General features: G+C 50.1%; 1 protein-coding gene across 4 annotated transcripts in view; it reads left to right on the top strand.

Annotated features, from left to right (window-relative positions):
• Positions 1-20,461, top strand: part of ITSN1 (intersectin 1) — a 221,887-nt gene that overhangs the window by 184,689 nt on the left and 16,737 nt on the right. For all 4 annotated transcript variants that reach the window (XM_058732474.1, XM_058732476.1, XM_058732477.1 and 1 more), the window contains 4 exons: positions 7,317-7,438; positions 9,258-9,364; positions 15,218-15,401; positions 17,357-17,455. In XM_058732474.1, coding sequence (XP_058588457.1) covers positions 7,317-7,438; positions 9,258-9,364; positions 15,218-15,401; positions 17,357-17,455 — 512 coding nt within the window. The remainder of the gene's footprint in view (positions 1-7,316; positions 7,439-9,257; positions 9,365-15,217; positions 15,402-17,356; positions 17,456-20,461) is intronic.

The raw sequence follows: 20,461 nt of genomic DNA on the forward strand, positions 1-20,461 counted from the left end.
TTACTTGCGGCCGCTGCTGAGGGTCCCTGAGATACCGCAGGGTGGTGGGTCTTGAAAGCAGAGGCTCAGCAAGAAAGGAAAGCAAGGGTGGTAACATCGGTGGGGCCAGGAATGAGCGAACGAGTGCACGCCGTGGGATGCTCGACGCCGCACCAGGGATCCCAGCATCCGTTATAAAGCCATGAACGCCATGCCTTTAGTTAAAAGTGACCTATGGCAAATTAAGAGAGAACCTATCCCTGAGAGTAATTTGATTTTTGCAAATTCTCAATAGTCATTAAACTGCCTGGCACCCCATGTAGACTGGATTCCCCTTCTTAGAAGAATTGTTATTCTTCTGGAAGCCACCTTGACCCTTTGAAGCTACGGGGTTAATGCTGAGTGTGGCTGAATGGAAGCCCCCAGAGGGACCCAGCCTAATGGGTCTAGCGAGTTCCCCCAGAGGGACCCAGCCGAATGGGTCTAGCGAGTTCCCCCAGAAGGACCCAGCCTAATGGGTCTAGCGAGTTCCCCCAGAGGGACCCAGCCTAATGGGTCTAGTGAGTTCCCCCAGACAGGCCGGAGAGGGCTGCCTGGGTTCAGCTGGACATAAGGCATCGGGGGGTCTTTGGTGCCATCAGGTGACATTCCCCCTCCCCCCACTACAGGTCCCCATGCCCATCCAGCTCCTCTAAACCCCCATAAGAATCCAGTCTTAAGGACTTCAACGCTGAGGTCTCAGGGACGGGCAGCTTGCAGTGATGCCCTTTGTGAGTTTCCTGTACTTTGGCCAGAACCAGAGTCTAGGTGGGATGCCCGAGCCTCTGGTAGACCAGGGCTCCCCAAGGACAAGGACCCGGCCCACCTCATTCACCACCAAGTCCCAGCTCCAAGCACAGCTGCACAGGGGGAGCACACAAGTTCACAGCTTAGAGAATGGGATTGTGGGGGGAGAGGGGGGAGGGGGGAGTGCTCTGGCCGGAGAACCTTCTTTATGTCGTATCCATTGCAGCCTTTCCTACATGACAAGCCATCCCACATGTGCCATTCTGTCCAGGAGGTCGAAGGCAACACAATCAGACTCATTTTCCCAGAAAAATCCAGTGTAGCCTGGCAGGAGCCACGAGAGCCACAAGGCCCCTGTTCCCTCCATTGAGGCCCGCCCTGGAGAAGGCTTCGGTGTAGACAGGAGCTCCAGCTCCAACAGGCATCCCAGTGAGCGAGGCCATTTAGCCGGAGAATTTGGGCAGAATGTCCCCACAGACACTGGTATATCCTTTCTCTTAAAGGTGAAAAACCATTGCCTGAGTTTCCATATTGTGGGACTTCTCACCTGGCCCCTCTGGCATTATGCCTTCTGTGATGTCATGTACTACCCACCTTATTGCCTTCCCGCTTCCCGCCTTATCTCCCATAGTGTCCCTGCACCTACTTGGCATACTGGCCCCACACCCCCAACATAATGGCCCCATCCTCCCTGATGCAGAACCCCCCGTCCCCCCCCCCCCCCACACACACACACACAAGTAGGACCTCCTCACAGAGCCTTCCTCCCTCGGGACAAGGAGCATGTACTTCTGAGCCCTGCAGACTCTACTATCCTCGCAGACCTGCAGGAACGTTCTCCGCTGCTTGCTATTTCAAATTTAATTTCCATGTTCGCGTCTCCCTCCCAGCTGTGAGTTTCCTTGAGGACAAGGGCATTATCTTGCTCATTCCTGTGTCTCTTGGGCTTCGTAGGAACTTAATAAATATTTATTGACCATCTTAGAGTATATTTTGGCCCTTTCATAACAGGAACGAGGTCTGTTTATTTGGTTTGTCCAGTGCCCGGCTTGCTGTGGGGCTGGTTTGGTTTTTAAAATCATGGGCCTTGTTGAGAACGGAAGGAGAAGGGTTGGGAATGAGAGGGGCGACGCCCCGGTTGTACCCTAAGTACTTCTGTATCCTTTGAACTGTTTACACCGAGCATGTGTTTATGTACTAGTTTTGTAATAAAGCAATTTATTTAGATTATGCTGTTCCTATGAACGTTGTCCCGTTGAGGTGACAAGATGACCTTTCTGGCTAAGATTTTCCCACATTCTCTCCAGTGCCCCAGACTCAACTACTCTCAAAGGGGTCTCACGGCTACTCTCCACTTTGTGAATGTGTCTAACTACGCAAAATTACAAGGGACAGCACATAGATTGGGAATTTTATGTGGGCTGTAATTAGGGATCGGTTTTAAGTGCCCAGAGTCGCTTGCAATATTATTTCAGCTGTGAGTGGATTATAGTTCGTTTTAAGAATCCCTTCATCACACCGAGATGTCTGTGAAAAGTTATTTGCTCTGCTTTATTCTCTCATTTTTCCCCGGGAAAGGGAGCCAGAAAATCATGTTTATCCTGGTTCCCAAAGGAGAGAAGAACCACGTCCCTCCACCCTTAAAGAAAACTCTCTTATTTGCAATGTCTTTTCCATTTACCCCGCTCTGAATAATGGAGTTTTTAAACTCGTTTGTTTTTCTAAATATTAAATTTTCAAAGGAAGGATATTTTTTAGCTCAAAGTACCTATTTCCAGCCTGTAATGGTCTTCTTGGTCTGGCATCCAGCAGCAAGAACTTTTAAAACAGCATCGTGTGGGTCGGTTCAGTAGCTAAAAAGACCATTCAAAGCCAACACTGTTGGCATACAATGCTGAGACGAATCTCCCCACAAAATCTCTGCTTTTTGTTGTACGCTGGGGCCTGGAGAGGCCATCTGAGCCAGTCCCCTGCCTCCAGGCAGGCTGGTAGGTGGACGGCGTGGGGTGGAATTTGTGGCGGCAAGCAACCCAGAGTCACATGGCACCTGTCAGCTGGGTCAGCTCTGACATGGGTCCTCTGGGTGGATGGACGGGAATGCTGGAGCTGCCCGGAGCAGGAGGCCGTGCAACCTCCTCGTGCCCCCCCCCTTCCATGTGCAACAGACCCCCCATTTCACCCCAAACTGGCCCCGGGAACCAGGGATTCTTGGACTAATAGCCTAAGTCCACTCTAGACCTTTTGCTGTTGTTCGGGCTCCGGGCTTCTTCAAAGCCGTACCACGTAGGGGAGCCAGGGGGCTCAGTCGGTTAAGAGTCGGGACCTTGACTTCAGCTCAGGTCACGATCTCACAGTTCGTGAGTTCGAGCCCCGCGTGAGGCTTTGTACTGACAACGCGGAGCCTGCTTGGGATTCTCTCTCTCCCCTCCTCCCTCTGCCCCTCCCCGACTTGCGCGCTCGCTCTCTCTCTCTCAAAATAAATAAATAAACTTAAAACAGCAACAACGACAACCATACCATGTAAAACTTGAAGACTCAGAACTTCTGAAATCCAAAGCAAGCCATTTCCTGGTAATGTTTCCTCCCGGGTCCTTGTTTCCGACTCCTCAGTCGTTCTAAGCAAATCTGCCGGTCACTTGCAGTATCCTTGCTTCAGAGCTGTCAACCTGGCCGGGCTTTCAGTTTCCAGTAATGTCAGTGTTTCTCAGTGGGGGGGCTGTTGACATTCGGGGAAGGCAATTCCCTGTCCTGTGTATTGCAGGGCATCTTAACAGCCCTGGGCCAGCCCCACCCAATCCCAGCCGTCACCTCCAGTCATTATGACAACCAAAAATGCTTTCTCAGCCCCCGGGGGCTGGGGGGCCGCACAAGCCTCAGCTTGGTGGCGGTTAGTATCCCTTCGGCCTGTGGGAACTAATACCACCCCCAGCCGAGGACTGTATGCTCTGGAGGCAGACGTTTCTCCTCTTTCACTGTGAATCCTCAGCACCCAGCAGTTGGTGCCAGACTCAAGACAGGACGTCGGTAAACACGTGTCCAATGAATGAATGAATGAATGAGATCCACGAACAAGCTTCAAGAGGGCCTGTGAACCCTATAAAACTGTGTGCAAAATATGTGTGTGTGTGTGTGTGTGCACGCGTGTGTGTGTGTGTTGTACACGTGAGTTTTCTGGGGCCAGAGTTCATAGCATCCATCATGTTCTCCAAGGGAAATTGTGACTGAAACGGATGTTCAGAGGATGGGGCAACCAGTGTCCCCCTGATGTCCTAGCCCGATGTTTGTATCCCTGCAAACACCCCTGCACGGTATGGGATGCGTCTAACAACTGCAGCTCTAAACAATATCCTAATATCCCCACAGTGAGGAAGGTCCTGGGCACCTGGGTGGCTCGGGTTAAGCATCCAGATTCGGCTCAGGTCACGATCTCACGGTTCGTGGGTTCGAGCCCCGCGTCGGGCTCTGGGCTGACGGCTCAGAGCCTGGAGCCTGCTTCGGATGCCGTGTCTCCCTCTCTCTCTCTGCCCCACCCCCACTCACGTTCTGTATCTCTCGCTCAAAAGTAAACACACATTAAAAAAAATTTTTTTTAAAAGAAAGGAATGTCCTGAAAATTCTAGGGGAGACCCTGCTCCGTGAGAGTTCCTACAAGTCCCTGTAATGCAAGGGCTGCATTCTGCTCTGTAATAAGAACAAGCCTTCCTCTCTCCTGGGCTCTTTGAGTCATTGACAGGACAGTTTGGTGAGAATAGGTGACAAGTGAGATGTTTCCTCCCAAACTGAAGAGTGTTTCCCAGGTGGCTTTCTTAATGAAAGCCCAAGGACTTGGTGGCTGTCACTCCACCACTCAAAAGCCAAAGCTCCCACAGGGGCTCGGCAGAGGCGGGCAGAACTGAACAGAGCGAGCCATCAGGACTTGCTTCCTTCCTGAGAGCTCGCTGAGGGAGCAGTTGTTCTAATGAAGCACAGCCAACGCCCCAACCCGCAAAGAACAGCTGGACCAAGCTGGTGGCTGAGTGGAGGGCCCAAGTTCCAGATTCATCTGCAAACCTGCATGGTGGTTCGTGCCCAGCTCATGGATCTGTGGATTTATAGTTTGGCCACATTGCAGTGGCTTTGAATGAGGTCGTGGGGATGGGCGTGGAGAATATTAACATAAGGATGGCTCGTCCCTGCTGCTTTCCCAGCTCCCATCTGCCTGCCCATCCTCAAATTGTCCCGTCCCAGGAAGAGAATCTAAAGCATTCTAGAAAGAGCATTTGGCCAGGGGAGGGTACAAGACTGAGGACTAGAAGGACCCAGATGTGGAGCTCAGCTCTGGCACAGGAAAACGTTTGCTAAGAAGTCAGTGATATCATTCACCTCAGAGGGATCATCCTATTTGCAGAATCTTCCAGCATATAGACTAGGTCATGAGCCCAAGTCTAGGGGGAAGACTTTCTGGGGGGCGGGGGGGGGGGGGGAAGATGGAAACTCTGAGGAATTCCTGATAGTCCAGAGCAAGCTTCTCAAACTTTAGTTTGCCTTAAAAAAATCACCTGGATAGCTTGTTAAATCAGGTTCCTGGGCCCCAAATCTAGGTAGTCTATTCCGCAGAGGCCTGGTAATTTGCATTTCTAACAAGTTCCCTGGTGTGGCTCATGCTGCTGGTCCGGGGACCACACTTTGAGAACCACTGGTGGCTGGCAGGATGTTTCATATTGTGCTCCATCGCGCCCCCTTGTGGGGGGGGAAAATGGTATGAGAAAAGCAACGGAATAGGACACCCTGCCCGCATTCCCGCCTACATCCAGGACACCTTTCAGTCTATTTTACAAATCTGGTTTTGTGTGTGTGTGTGTGTGTGTGTGTGTGTGTGTGATAAATGAAGAACCCCTCATAAAAAGGAGAGGAGAGACCACGGGCCTGGAACAGGTGGGCCCAGGCCTGTATGAAGGGCACCCCCAAGAAAGGGGGCTTCCCACCCCCCCGTTCCAGCGTGCCGTGTCATGAGGCAGCCTTCGCTGATAAGCGGAGAACGTTCAAAGCCAACAAAACCCTAAATAGCCAACCAGGTGAGCAGAGGCAAGGGCAGGCACCAGCTTCCGTGCGTGTCCCATCTCAGGTCAAGCGAGCCCGTTCCCTCGGGCACCTGGGGCCCCGGATGTGCCCATCTGTCTGCAGCTGGGGCAGTTTCCCTGTCTATCTTGGGGCTTAATGCCTCTACAGGCACACGGCAGCAGCCTGGCTCATGGACTTTACCTGGCACTGTCTGAATGCTCTCCACATCTCTCTGCCCTGTGCCCAAGCCCAGCAGGAGCCTCAGCACAGCCACCTGAGCCTCGGAGAGCCAACCTCAGGACAAGCTGATGCCCTCCTGTAGCTGGGACCCAACAACAGTAGCCGTCTGGGGTAGAGCCCAGGTTCTGGCGTCAAAGCGTCAGGCTCAAGTCTCGGCCACTACAAAGCTAAGAGATTTGGAGTGAGGCAACCCGTCAGAAGCTCCGTTTCCTTGTCTGTGAAATGGTGACGCTTCCGGAGCCTCTGTGGGCTTTGAGCAGACCTGCCAGCGTAGAGCTCCTTGTGGAGCACCTGGCGTGGGGTGAGCCCTCAGGAAATACCGGCCAATTACTCCTTAGTCTTCTTTGGACATTATCGTGTCAGCGGTTTGGACGAAGGGGTGCGCTGCCTGGGTCAGTTCGCTAAGCTACCGCAACAAAGGCCACACACGGGGTGGCTCAAAACAACAGAAATTTATTTTCTCACAGTTTTGGAGAAAAGTCCAAAAGCAAAGTGTTGGCAGAGACATGTCCCTCTGGAGGCCTTGGGGGAGATTCTTCCCGTGCCTTCCTCTTCGCTTCCAATGGCGGCTGGCAATCCTTGGCGTTCCTTGGCTTGCACCTGCCTCTGTCCTTGCCTCTGTCGTCACATGACCTTCTTTCTGACCGTCTCTGTATGTCTTCCTATAAGGACACCAGTCACATGGGATTAGAGCCCACCCTAACTGAGTATGACTTCATCTCAATTTGACTCTATCTCCAGAAGCCCGACTTCTGGTCACAGTCACAGTCACAGGAACCAAGGTCATAGGTATAGGTCACAGGAACCAAGGGTTCTGAGGAACAGGAACCAAGTCACAGGAACCTAAGGTCACAGCCACAGGAACCAAGAGTTAGAACTGGAATGTGAGGGCGTCTGGGTGGCTCAGTCGGTTGAGCGTCCGATTTCGGCTCAGGTCATGATCTTGCGGTTCGAGCCCTGCATCGGGCTCTGTGCTAATGGCTCAGAGCCTGGAGCCTGCTTCGGATTCTGTGTCTCCTTCTCTCTCTGCCCCTCTCCTGCCCGTGCTCTGTCTCTCTCTCTCTCTCTCAAAAATAAACATTAAAAAAATTATATATATAAAAAAAGAACTTGATTGTGTATTATTAGGGAACGTGATCGAACCTGTAACACTGCCCAACTCCAGTGAGGCCACAGGGACCAGCAGGCACGAGGCCCCAGGTTCTTCGCTGTGAGGCTGTCTGAGCTTCCCTAGACTTGCACTAAAATGTCCCAATGGTTGTGTTTTCCAGGGTGTTCAGACTTACACCTCTTGGATATGCTGACCCCCACTGAAAGAAAGCGGCAAGGATACATCCATGAGCTCATTGTGACAGAGGAGAACTATGTGAATGACCTCCAGCTGGTCACAGAGGTAATGGCAGCTATGGGTGCTGGTGGGGGCCGGGGATACTGGCAGAGGTTGGGGAGAAGGGGGACCTCAGTTAAGGAGGGCTACACCCTGATTCTCAGCCTGAGAAGTTTTCTGATGTGTGGGGATCATCTGGATGGTAAATCACACAGGAGATTTCTACCCAAGAGAAGATGGTCGAACTCTTATCCGTGGCCCTCTGAGTCATCCCCGTAGAGGGATCACTCATGTCAGGGGATGAATGAGTCCATGAGGAGGTGTGTGGAAGGAGACACGTGGGCTGGGGACTGGGAGTCTAGACTCTCCTCGGAGAAGTGGGTGTTTAGCCACCAACTAGTTAATGCCATAGAGCAGGCCATGTGGTCTCCCGGGCCTCAGGGTTGGCATCTGAAAATGGCAGCCATCCAGCCAATTATCTCGAGTCATTCCTGGTGGTACATATTACCTCTGAGGAAAATCTGTTGCTGAGAATGAAGATGTTTCCTCCCAGGTCCCCGTGCACTGCCCTGTCCCAGAGGATGCCTTGTTTTGTCTCTCCTCCTGGGTGGCTGTTGAAAGGCCTGGGCCACTTGGTCCAGAAGGATGAGGAGAGGCAGAGTTGGGAACCCCTGGTTTTGAAGAAGACTTTTGTTTATGCTCACGGGAAGTTGCCATGTTAGCAACAGGGGTTTGCAGAGCTGAATGGCAGGATTACTCTACAGTTTGAAAAACATTGTAATGGTTTTGAAACTCCTGCTCCCCCGCTGCCCTTCACCTAACAGTTGTGCAGCTATCTCCTTGGACAGCCTTAACCAGGAACGTCACCACCCGCTGCCCAGTGTTGAATGGGTACAGGAGGTGGGATGGGTTACTGGTCCAGGAGGCACATTCATGCATAGGAAGTCATGGTGCATACTTAGGAAAAGTGCCCCTTCCTCAAGACACTTGACTGTCACTAAATATGCAATCTAGGATGTCTAGGATGTGAATGTCACCCCCTTAGATGTGGCACTTTTGCACAGTGGTCTGGTACATGCTGGGTTCAATGTCAGCTCAAGGACTCATGAAGAATAGGGCTCCCAGGGAACAGCCTGAGCCCAGCCACATTTATTTCAAAGATGGGACAGGCTGTCCCATCTCTAAAGGCCCTTCAGAAGAACGCCCTGCCTCCAGTAGGAGACGATGACCTCTTTGCAGGCAGGGGCTCGCCACGTGGGGCTGGGCGGAGAGCTGTGATTTACCCTGAGTCACCCAACCACGCAGAGCTTGGATCCTGGGCAGGCTCATTTCTTTCCCGGAGCCGCAGCCGGCCCCTGTACCAGCCTGGCCCAGGCCAAGGGCCCAGCGGCAGAAGACATCACCCAGGCTGCTGGTTAGAGTCCCTGCTTCCTTGGGCGGCTCCCCTCCGGGTGCCCGAGGCTTGTCTATGCAGCAGACGCTGCAGGGGAGCCTGAAGGAGCCGCCCACACCCACGTGCATCCTGAAGCCCCCCACTTTTCCCGCCATGCCCACCCTCCACCGTGGGCAGGTAAAAGTGTGCGTGACTTTCGACAGGCCTCCGGGCTTTATCCTGGTGGAGTTAAGGCCCGTCCTCTAGAGTTCAGCCACCCTTCCCTGTAAAACAGTGCAGAGACCTGATGGGGAACTGCCCCCCCCCCCCACAACCGCTCGGGTAGAGTGGGGGAGGGGCGTCTGCTGCAGAAGCTGCGGGAAGCTTCTGGGCCTCCCCACAAAGCTGCAGACGGCCCGGTCCTCTCCATGCTCTGCACAGACCTGTGTGCGTGTGTTTCAGGTGTAAGCTAACCGTTTGCTTTCTGAACTGCTTCGTTTTCTGCACCTGTAGATCTTTCAGAAACCCCTGATGGAGTCTGAGCTGCTGACAGAGAAAGAGGGTGCTATGATTTTTGTTAACTGGAAGGAGCTGATTATGTGTAATATCAAACTACTGAAGTAAGCCTCTCTCCCCTAACCCCGGCCTTGCTTCGTCCCCTCGGCTCTCACACACTAGCACCTCCGCGTGGCTTTGTCCGTGTGTCCCCCGTGCATGCCGCCCCGTGTTTCTTTCTGCCTCTTTTGCTCATTTCCACCCATAAGCACCATGATTCCTTTTCGCCCCCCACCCCATGCTTCCCGCACACACACCCCCAGTTTGTCATCGCACAGAGTAAATTGCCCAGTTCCTGCTTTCACTGTGGGTCTAGAGTTTCCAGAGCGAGGCCAGTCCTGGCTGCCGATCGCTGACCGGCTCCCTCCCGGGGCGTGGGGTGGCTCCCCACATGCCCGCCCGCAGGTCCGGGTCCCGTGGGCGAATACTGTTCTCTTGGGACATTCTTGGCTCCTGGGGGCGGAGAACGGTGGGTACCATCTGCTGCCCGTGGTCAGCATTTCCTCAGGTTAACACTCTGAGAAGCTAGCCTGGAACCCCTTAAATTTTATTCCCATTTTGGTTTTTCAGAGGCAGCTTCAGGGCCAGGGAGGAAGCGCTGGGTCAAGAGACCTGTCAAGGTCTTGACCAAGTCAAGAGACCTGGGTTTGGAGCCCAACTCACTGCCCATCCTCTTTGAGCCTCGGGTTCCCCATCTGTAAACTGAGGGGGTTGGATTATGTCATCACAAAGGTCCCTTCTAGAAAGACCCCACCCCACCCCACCCCGAGGGGCCTGGGTGGCTCAGTCAGTTGAGTGACGTCGGCTCAGGTCACAGTCTCGTAGTTTGTGAGTTTGAGTGCCACATCAGGCTCCCTGCTGTCCACAGGAACCCCCCTTTGGATGCTCTGTCCCAGTCTCTCTGCCCCTCCTCCTGTCTCTGCTCTCTCTCTCTTTCTCAAAAATAAATAAATATTTAAGATAATAATAATAATAATAATAAAAGAATACCCCAAATCTGTGCCCAGCAGGCCATACTTTGGAACAACACTTGCTAAGAACACAGAATAGGCCTGTGGCGATCCAGCAGGCTGGGGAGGGGAAGGGCCGCCCCCCACGGGGGCCCCAGGTTGAAGCGCAGCCCTGGGAACCTGGAATCCATTCCCAATCTTCACTTTCCCGTAACTGGGAAGCGGCTATTTCCTAAATGTGATCCCTCATTCTTGTAAAGTAATTCCACGTCCCCCCGCCCCCCACTTTCTTGAGTGTGTGTTTGGGAGTGGTGGGGGGATGGGGAGAGAAGTGGGTAGAAATAAAAACATGACATCTGCTCTCTCTGTGCTCTGGAAAACAAATAATCAGAGATGACCCCCAGGGGTGCTTTGAGAAAGTGTTTCCATTATCCTCCTTGAGGAGGGTGCTGTAGAAGTTTCTGAATGTAGATACGGGTCGGATGCTTAGGCCAACATCTTGTTCTTGCTCTCCTGGCTGTGTCTTTGGGCAAGTCACTTACATTCTCTTGGCCTCGGTGTCCTCATCTGTAAAATGGGGATAATAATGGTACCTACCACGTAGGGCAGCTATTAGGGCGTCTTTAGATGAAAGTGCCTGCCTGTCTTCAGTGTTGGGCTCAGCCCCCTTGCCTTGGAGCCAATGGGGCTAGTTAACCCCTGAACCTACAGGAGCTGAACCTGAAGGGTAGGAGACAAGTTGTTTCAAAATAGCCACAAGTTTTCTGTTGAAAATATACCTACAAGTAATTTTTATTTAAGTTCACTTATTTATTTTAGACAGAGAGAGACAGAGAGACAGAGAACAAGCAGGGGAGGGGCAGAGAGAAAGGGTGAGAGAATCCCAAGCAGGGTCCATGCAGAGCCTGATGTGGGGCTCGAACTCATGAACCATGAGATCCTGACCTGAACCAAATTCAAGAGTTGGATGCTCACCCGACTGAGCCACCCAGGCGCCCTTGAAAATATACCTACAAGTTAAAACCTCTTTCCTTGGGCAGCAATCAGTGGGCGGTGGGGAGGTGGGAGATGCATCTCACGTCCCCAAGGGCCCTTGCCCCCCATGTCACCCTCCCTCCTGTCCTGTCAGGGAAACAGCAGCCCCTTCCTTGAGCTCTGTCACGGCCAGCCCCTTCCTCCTGTTAGCGCTGACGTGCTCCCCAGCCCTGGAGGTGGGAATCGAGAGTGCTTACAGCTGGGAAAGCCAGGCTCAGAGAGGTCCAGTGACTTGAAGTCACACAGAAGGCAAGCCTGTGTCCCAGGCTGCTCTGTGGATGACCTACTGGAGGTTCCACCCCATCCTGCAACCGATGGAAAGAACGTGGAGCCAGGAGGTGAATGTCCTAAGTTGTGTCTGGCCCCCAGGGCCTTCTAACTTGTTCTGGGCAGTTTCCTTGGGCAGACCCCTCTCGACCCCTTGTCTTGGGACCTGTCAACTTGCAGGTGCGGTGCCTGCCTGGTCGGGCATGCAGGGTTATCCTGAGGAGCGAGGAGGTGAGCCGTACCACTGGCACACTGTCAATCATGTCAAACATGCCTGCACAACACCGTCTTCCTGCCATCACGGTGTCCCTGTGCTCTGTCCCCTTCCTCCGATGACCTGATCAGTTAGCTTGGGTGAACTAATGTTTTTATATCCTAGATAAAATATTTAATAGGAGCCTTCTGGGGATCTGATTTCTTTCTTTCTTTTTTTTTTTTTTTCCCTTTTCTATGTCACTATGAAAAACTTTAAACAGAAAAATGAAAAGAAGTATAAGGTGAACGCCCATATTGTGGATTGTATAGTGAATATCTTGCTACATTCCTTTGCTGCATAGACTTGACTTCTCCTGCAAAGGATTAACCCCAATGATGGGGGGATTTGGGGGCCCCTGCAGCCTAGAAGAGGAAGGCTTTTTTGGATAAAGAGACTGTAAGGCAGCAATCCCTGCAAGGCCACATATCTGCCACTCCCGATCCAAGGGCCAGCGACTCCTTGAACTTGGGGTGGGAGGGGGAAGGACATGGGATTTAAGAGACAGATAGATAAGAAACAAATACAATGAAAATAAAGGGGTGCTAACTGGGACATAGGACTTCCTACTAATGATGCCTCTGGTTGGGGGTCAGAGCAGATGGTTTGTTCTCTTGCTGGTGAGTGGAGAGCTGTGAAATTTGCTTTTAAGAAACAGAGTAGGACAGAAGGATCTAGAACGTTTTTATGTTAAGAGTGAGCACAGGCCCCTGAGTATAGCTGTCAGAAGTGACAGAAGGGACTCAGAAGTGACATAGGGCTGTGCAAACCAGGTGTTAGGGACTGTTTTTTGTGTGTTTTTTAAAATTTTGTACAGTTTATTTCTTTTGAGAGAGACAGAGCGAGTGCGAGTGGGGGACAGGTAGAGACAGAGAGAGGGAGAGAGAATCCCAAGCAGGCTCCGCCTGGAGGGATGGAACTTGGGGCTGGGGGCGGGGCATGGAGGAGAGGCCGGAAGCGGAGACAGGGAGAGAAGCAGAGGGCTGTGGAAGGAGAGAAGTGGAGACAAACCTGGCCAGAGGGCAGGAGCTGCTTCCGGAGGAAGGATGGGGCCTGCGCAGAGCAGCTCGGGCGTGGAGGCGGGTCTGGACGCTGTGTCTATTGTCTCACGCTCAGTGCTCAGGGACCTGGAGCTCCGGGGTCACAGGTCACACCTCCTGGGTTCAAGGGCTGCTCGGGTCAGTATTAGCTGTGTGAGTTTGGTCAGGTCTCTCGGTTTCCCTAGGCCTCAGGTGTGCCACGGCCAATAGGGAGAGTTAGCAGTACACATGAGAGTGTTTGTTTGATACGTAAAGCACGTATTAATAAATGCAAGCTCTGTTGACCATGTGCTTGCTCTGCAGACCTCAGAGGGTCCGGAGCACTAATTCATTCAGCAAACACCGAGCGCTCTTTGAAATGTCCATTCGCTGATTGCTTACCAGCCGTTCGGCCTCCACCCAGTAAACCTTTAGATGAGATTACAAACCAGCTCACCAAAGGGCAGAGCTGTGGCAGCTGAGTCACGTGACCCAGGAGCCTGGTGACACCCTCCGTTCAAACCCATTCAGGCCCAGTCCTGCCTGTGCAATAGAACATCCCAGAAGGAGACCCATGAGTGAACCTAACAGGTGCCTGGTCCATAGTAGGAGCCTGGTTTTAGGCCTGGCCCCTAGGCGGACAACTCGAGTCTGCAGGTGTGGGGTTCCAGAACCCAGGTGTTGGTTTAACCTCTTCACGACAATGCCCATCTTTCTTCTTTTCTCCTTTCCTTGTCTCCTCCATTATTATTTTTTTAAGGGGGTGGGGGAGGGGGTGGTACTTTTATTCTCTTAGAGAAAGATTCTTTTGCTCCTCCTCATAGGAAAATGATGGAATGATGGAATTTCTTCCACTGTCCATGCATAACCAGTTTGTAACATGGTTATTCAGGGCTCTGGTCCCCCAGAACTGGGGGTGACATCATCTCCAATTGAGCAAGTTGAGGAAATTTCTACATGTTGGGAGATATTTCATACCAACCCCCTCAATGAGCAATGGCCATTTGGCTATTCTGAGGGTATCAGGCTGCCACTCCTCTCCCCCCAAGCTGCCAGTGTTGATGGGCATCTCTCCCTACAAGGGCATCTGCAGGGAGAGAATTACTAATTGTTCAGACCACATAATTTATTTTCCCTAAAATTTCTCTCCCTGACTTGTTTGCCCAGTCCAAGGATTATTCCTTTAGCCAAAAATGTAGGAGAAAGAAAATAATGTGAAGTTTTTAAAGCCTAAGGCTAATATTGCAAAGCTTCCTTGGAATTCTATAGCTTTATCCTTACTTCAGGGCTTCTCTAACATGACCATGAAAGCAGCCAAAGGTTATGTGAAAATCATATATTGTACCATTCTTTTTCATCCAAGCTTATGTGAAAATCATATATTGTACCATTCTGTTTCATCCATCCATCCATCCATCCATCCACCCATTCACCCACCCATCCATCCATCCATCCATCTATCCATCATCATTGGGGTAGGCAGAACACATTCATGCCTCGTGTTGTGGTCCTGCCGTCAGGGTGCATTGCTATCCTTGCTGGCTAGAAGCCCAGTGATATGTCCTCTAGAGGCTGGTGTTAGGAGTTCTCATATTGGAGTTGGAAGGTTGGGATGCACAGTCTTGGCTCTCATGGCCCTGAACACTCAGGCTGCCGCTGGACCCCAGAACACACCCCAGTCCCATTAGTCTCTCCTCAGCCTCCATGATATGAATTGTTTGGGTTCATTGGTCCATTATCATATAAACAGGCTTCTCTTTTCAGAACCCCGTAATCCAGTCAATTTCAAATTAGCCACAGCAATGAAGCAGTGAATGACACAGATAGTCCAGACAATCATTTGTACTTGGCTTTGGTGACATAATGGGATTATTTTTCTGTGGCAGTTGATTTTTACCATCTTAATTATGTTATGTTCAGTCTGAAAATGAGCCTTCATGTCCCTTGGCAACAGTAGCCTCCCTTGGGTGGCACTGGTCCGGAATCAGACTCAGTGCTGGGGCCACAGTGGCCTGGGACTTTGACCACAGATCATCTATGAAGTGAGACATCAACACAGAGATCCTGTCTGAGTTACTAAATAACTGATTCCGTATTTCTCCATGAGAAAAATACTATTTTTCGTGCTGACTCGTTCAGCAAAGATTTCTTTAAAAAGTTTTTATTCCTAAGAACCAGCCAAAAGCCATCAGGCCAGAGAAAAATGGCCCGGGGATACCTCTCTGTAGCACTAGACTCATTTCTTTTCTGTTCCTTGTCTCCCCAGTAGATCCTTTAGTGGCCCCGGGTCTGTGCCCCTCACGCACATTCTGTTTCTGTACCACCTAGAAGTGCACCATGTCACCGCTGGCTGAGGGTAAAGGCAGGGCGCTCACTTCTCACGTTCCCGTGCAGAGCGCTGAGAGTCCGCAAGAAGATGTCTGGGGAGAAGATGCCTGTGAAGATGGTCGGCGACATCCTGACCGCCCAGCTGCCGCACATGCAGCCCTACATCCGCTTCTGCAGCTGTCAGCTCAATGGGGCTGCGCTGATCCAGCAGAAGACGGATGAGGCCCCGGACTTCAAGGAGTTTGTCAAAGTAAGGGGCCCAGGCTGAGCCGAGCCCCGGCCCCTGAGTGGTTGTCGCAGGACAGCCGGGGGTGCGAGGAGCGAAGTCAAGCCTGCAGGATCATTCCTGCTAAAAGCCAACAGGACTCAGGTCTTGGCTGAGCAACAGGGGTGATGTGAGCTGGCAGGTGTGGCTGTGACCCAAGGGGTGGACGTGGAGAGGAGGGGCCAGCCCTGAGCTCAGCAGCTCTGATCTGCGGTCCAGGAGTGTTAGTGGTGTTGTTTGGATGCAGGTTTTAATCTTCTGTCTCATTTGTCAGGCCCAGCATGGCTGGCGCCCCTCAGGTTTCCTATTCTGTTTGGCCTGAGCACCCCAGTTCTTTGCTGCAGAGGGAATGGCCAGGAATCCCAGTGGACCCTTTGTTCCTTTTCCAGTTTGTTCTTGTTGATGGCCTCAAACCCTAAGAAGCCTGTGGGGGTGACTGTGGGATGCAGGACGTCTACCTTGGGGATAAGGGGATCTCGAGAGCCATGTGTCCACCAAGGGACGTCTGGGGAGGTGGGCCCCGTGCTGCTGGAGGCTCCAGGCCCTGGGACTTGGCATTGACTGGGGTAGGTCCCTGCTGGCCCCACTGGCCCACTCAAACAGCACCCACGTCTCCCAGAGAAAAAAACCATAGGAAGAGAATCAAATAATTTCTGCTAAACAGTTACATTTTAGGGAATAGACCAGTAACACTAATGGTAGGCTTATCTTTGTACCTTGTGCATTTGGGGACAGACCATTCCCTCTGGCCCAATAATCGTGTTTGTGGAACCATCACTGTGAGGTACAAGGGTGTTCCCTCCTTGACCATTGCATCATATGATGCTTGTTCTTTCTTGTTCCCCTGGTGTTTCTCAACATGAAATGCTTTGATTTGCTATCCAGTGAATCGGGACCTTCTAAAGTCATTCAAAGGGGGGAAATTTCAGTAAGAAGTAGGCCCAGGGTGGTCTAGAGACTGGAGAGCAGATGCTCTGCCACCTGGGGTTTCAGCCAAGGGCCAGTCCTCCCTGGGCACAAGGCAGGATGAATTCATCACTGGATGCACTTGAACTTGAGGGAAATGCTGACACCACCCAGGGCAGGGGGTTTATTTCCGTTCCCTGATCACCTCCCCTCACCCCATCCCTGAGGGGGTTTGATGTGCCCTTGCCAGGTGTGAGGTGTTCCTGCAGTGATGATGTCCACGTCTGGAGTGGATTCAGACACTGACAGTTGGGGCCCAGGTCACGGCAGCCGCCTGTTTCTAAGGCTTTGTTAAACCTGACCGATGCCTTTGAAAGCTGAGTCACCATGTTATCCCTGTGACTTATGGATGGGATCATCTTTTGGGGGTAAAAGGACTCTTTCCCCCCAGTTGAGTTGAAAAAAGGGACAGGTGGTCTAGGGTGGGGACAACTTTCAGGCCTTGAGATTGCAGTCCTCACCCCTCATGTCTCAGCTCCACTGTCCTTGCCTGCCTGGGGCTCCCACAGGGATGTGCAGGCTGCATCTGAATCAGACAATGCGATTCAGCCCTTGTGCCATCTCTGGGACTTAAGGGGAATTTTTATTCTAATTCTACAGTCTTGTGTCTCTTCTTCTTCCTGGGACTGTTATAAAGCTCTGGCAGATATCCAGAAGAAATATTCTCTGTAAAGTCAGAATCTCATCTCTGTAAGGGAGGAATTGTATGTCCCAGGGAGGCTGTACTGACTCTGGAGACCAGGAGTTAACCCTGGTGGCTGAGTCACATCTACCGGTGTCCAGTGTCCATCTGGAACGTGCCTCATCCTGGACCAGGATAATGAGTCAGGCCCTTCCAACTCCAGGCTCCTCAGTTCTGGTCCAGATAAATGAGACAACGTGATGGGTGGGGAGTCCTAAATAACATCAGTGTTGATGTCACTGACTAGGTTTTGCAGATTTCTTAAGTGCATTTAAAACATCTCTCATTTCAGAGACTGGCAATGGACCCTCGATGTAAAGGGATGCCACTCTCTAGTTTTATACTGAAGCCTATGCAACGGGTAACAAGATACCCACTGATCATTAAAAATGTAAGTAGCCATCTCACCTTTTCAAGCAGAAGAATGCTTGCTCAGCATTTCAGGGATCCGGGGTCACGGGCAAGTTCCCCAGCCAATGCACCTGGTATCTGTTGTTATCGAATCATACACCAATGGGATGTTGGAAGCATCTGCTTGGTAACTCAGAAAGAAAAGCTGTTTATTGTGAAAAGAGCTAATGATATACAGCCTTCAGCTGTGATACCAAGTGGCTTTTACCCTATAAGTTGGAGAAAGGGAGCTCAGTTCTTGGTTCTTTTCCTAATAGAGGTGTAATGCCTTCGTGCCTCGATTTTCCTACCAAGAAAAAGAAAGAAACGTAATGCCGACCACCCATCCGCAGAAAGCCACTGTGACGCCATCTCACAATGTCTCCATCTGCAATATGAGGGAGCAGACTCCGACATCCTCTGAGCCTGTGATTATATAACCACAGGGGGGCTAGCTCCTGGAGACGGGCTTTAGATTTGGTTCCGTTTAGTGGAGACTTTAGACGCCCAGATCTGGGCACTGGTGTGCTCATTGCGATTGGGGTGTTACTGCCATTTGAGTCTCTCAGTGGTAGAGTCAGGAAATATATGTATGCATTATATTCATACACACATACTCGCATATATGTAAGTGTACACACATACATTTACATTTATGTCTAGATCAATCCATGTATATAAAAATGCATATTAAAATCTATGAGTTGACACTGGTACCTCCTGTTCTAGTCTTTAGCCACAGAATTTATTCTAACCTTCCCCCTTTCTATACTTATAACTTTTCTATGAGAAACCTGCCTCTCATTATCCTCAGTATGTTTAGTAATTTTCTCAAACTCCTTATAGTAACACATCTCCCTCCAGTCTCCTCAGTTCAACCCCAGCTTGAGGCCACAAAATACACTCTGGCCACCTTGGCTGAATTAAATGATTAGATCGGAAGCAGGCCTTCGACCTACTATCTCCTCTCTTCCAACTTGACTGTTACTATTTAACTAGCTCAGTACTTCTGTTTACTTCCCCCAATATTTAATTGCACATTGGAGTTGGAGACAGGCTTTTCAAGTAGGTGTTTTAGATCTAGCCAGTGAGGAAAGGGGGACAAAAACAAGAAAAGAGCTGAGAGTCATACATATTAAAGAGGAAAAAACAAATTATAGTTATTTGCAGAAACGTGCTTGCTGCCCTTTCAAGGACCTGAGAATGGACTGAAAAATAGTGGAGCTAAGAAGAGATTTTTAAAAGGTAGCCAGTTATAATACATATGAAAAACCGTCAAAGTGCTAAGATGAAATATTTTTTCTGAGACTGAGGTGGAGAAATTCTTAGCATGGCACTAAGAAAAGAAATGTAAAGGATTTAGAGTTGTAGCAACTTAAAAAAATATTTTAGTCTGGATGTTCATTAAGTAGAGCAAATAAATTGTGATAGATCTGTACTATGAAAATATTTAAAAAATTTTTTTTTAACATTTTTTTTTTTTTTTTTTGAGACAGAGAGAGACACAGCATGAACAGGGGAGGGGCAGAGAGAGAGGGAGACACAGAATCGGAAGCAGGCTCCAGGCTCTGAGCCATCAGCCCAGAGCCCGACGCGGGGCTCGAACTCACGGACCGTGAGATCGTGACCTGAGCCGAAGTCGGACGCTCAACCGACTGAGCCACCCAGGCGCCCCATGAAAATATTTTTAAAAATAGAGACTTCTATGAATTAGCATGGAATGACATCCAGAAAATGCTATTAAGTTAAAAAAAAGGGGGGGGGAGGGGGGCACCTGGGTGACCGACTCTTGATTTCAACTCAGACCTTGGTCTCAGGGTTGTGAGTTCAAGCTCCGCATTGGGCTCCACACTGGGCATTAAGCCTACTTAAAACAAAACAAAGCAAAACAAAACAACACCTTTCATGAGTAATCCTACAGTGTGGTTCATTTTGCAAAACAGAGGACAAGCTCTATGTGTGGTTATTAAATATGTGCAGAGCATCCAAAAGTAGTTAAAGGGATGCCCTTCAGTCTGTTATCTCTTGGGTAGGATAGTGAAAGGCAAGTTTCACGTTTGCTCTGTGTACTTCTGTATTGTTTGAATCTTGCATATCAAGAATGTGTCAATAGATTATTTGTAACAGTATTTTTCTTAAAAATTTTCTGTGTGACAAAATATAATGAACAACATCAAAAGACAAATGACAGATGGAACCTGGGTAAATATATTTCAGAATGTATGTAAGTAGGTGCTGAAATATATGTAGATTACCTACCTGTATCTCTATTTATCTATGTATCTACCTATCCTCTAAGTAAGGCAACTTACAGCTCAAAAGGAAAAAGATAAATACTCCAGCGGGAAAATAGGTAAAATATACAGCTAGATATTTCTGGGAGGCAGTGCAGAATAGCAGTAAGGAACACAGTCAGGAGACAGGCTGCTTGGGTTTGAATCTCAGTCCCCACTGCTGTATACCTTTGGGTTAAGTTACTTAACCTCTTTGGGCATTGGATGCCTTATCTGTAAATTAGGGACACTAATACTACCTACTGCAAAGAGTTGTGAGGATTAACCAAGTTAGTATATGTAAATGTACCACATTTAAATTAACTAGTAATAAAAGAGATGCATGGCCACACAAGAAAATGCCTTGCTTTGGGCTTGCCAGATAGGGATATATTGAAAAGATTGTAAGTCAACAGTGTTGACAAAAATGCTGCTTGAAGGTAAAGTCGTTCAGGCTCTTGGAAGGTGTTGGACAGATCAAACTGCACATTCTCTTTGGCTCAACACTTCCACCTCTAGGAATTTGTCCTAAAAAAAATAATCAGAGAAATATTTAAAAATTAGGAACAACATGAATTTTTATGGGAAGGGAACTATTTAAATGACTTGTAGTTCATCCTTACAACGATGCATCATAGAATCCTTAAAAATGATAGCATAGGTCCACAGGATATGGGCATCAAATGATATTGTGTAACTGCTATTAAGTGGGGGGAAAAACAGTGTGCAAAATG

This window comes from Neofelis nebulosa, chromosome 5 (assembly GCF_028018385.1).
Source record: "Neofelis nebulosa isolate mNeoNeb1 chromosome 5, mNeoNeb1.pri, whole genome shotgun sequence".
In the NCBI taxonomy this organism is placed as follows: Eukaryota; Metazoa; Chordata; class Mammalia; order Carnivora; family Felidae; genus Neofelis; species Neofelis nebulosa.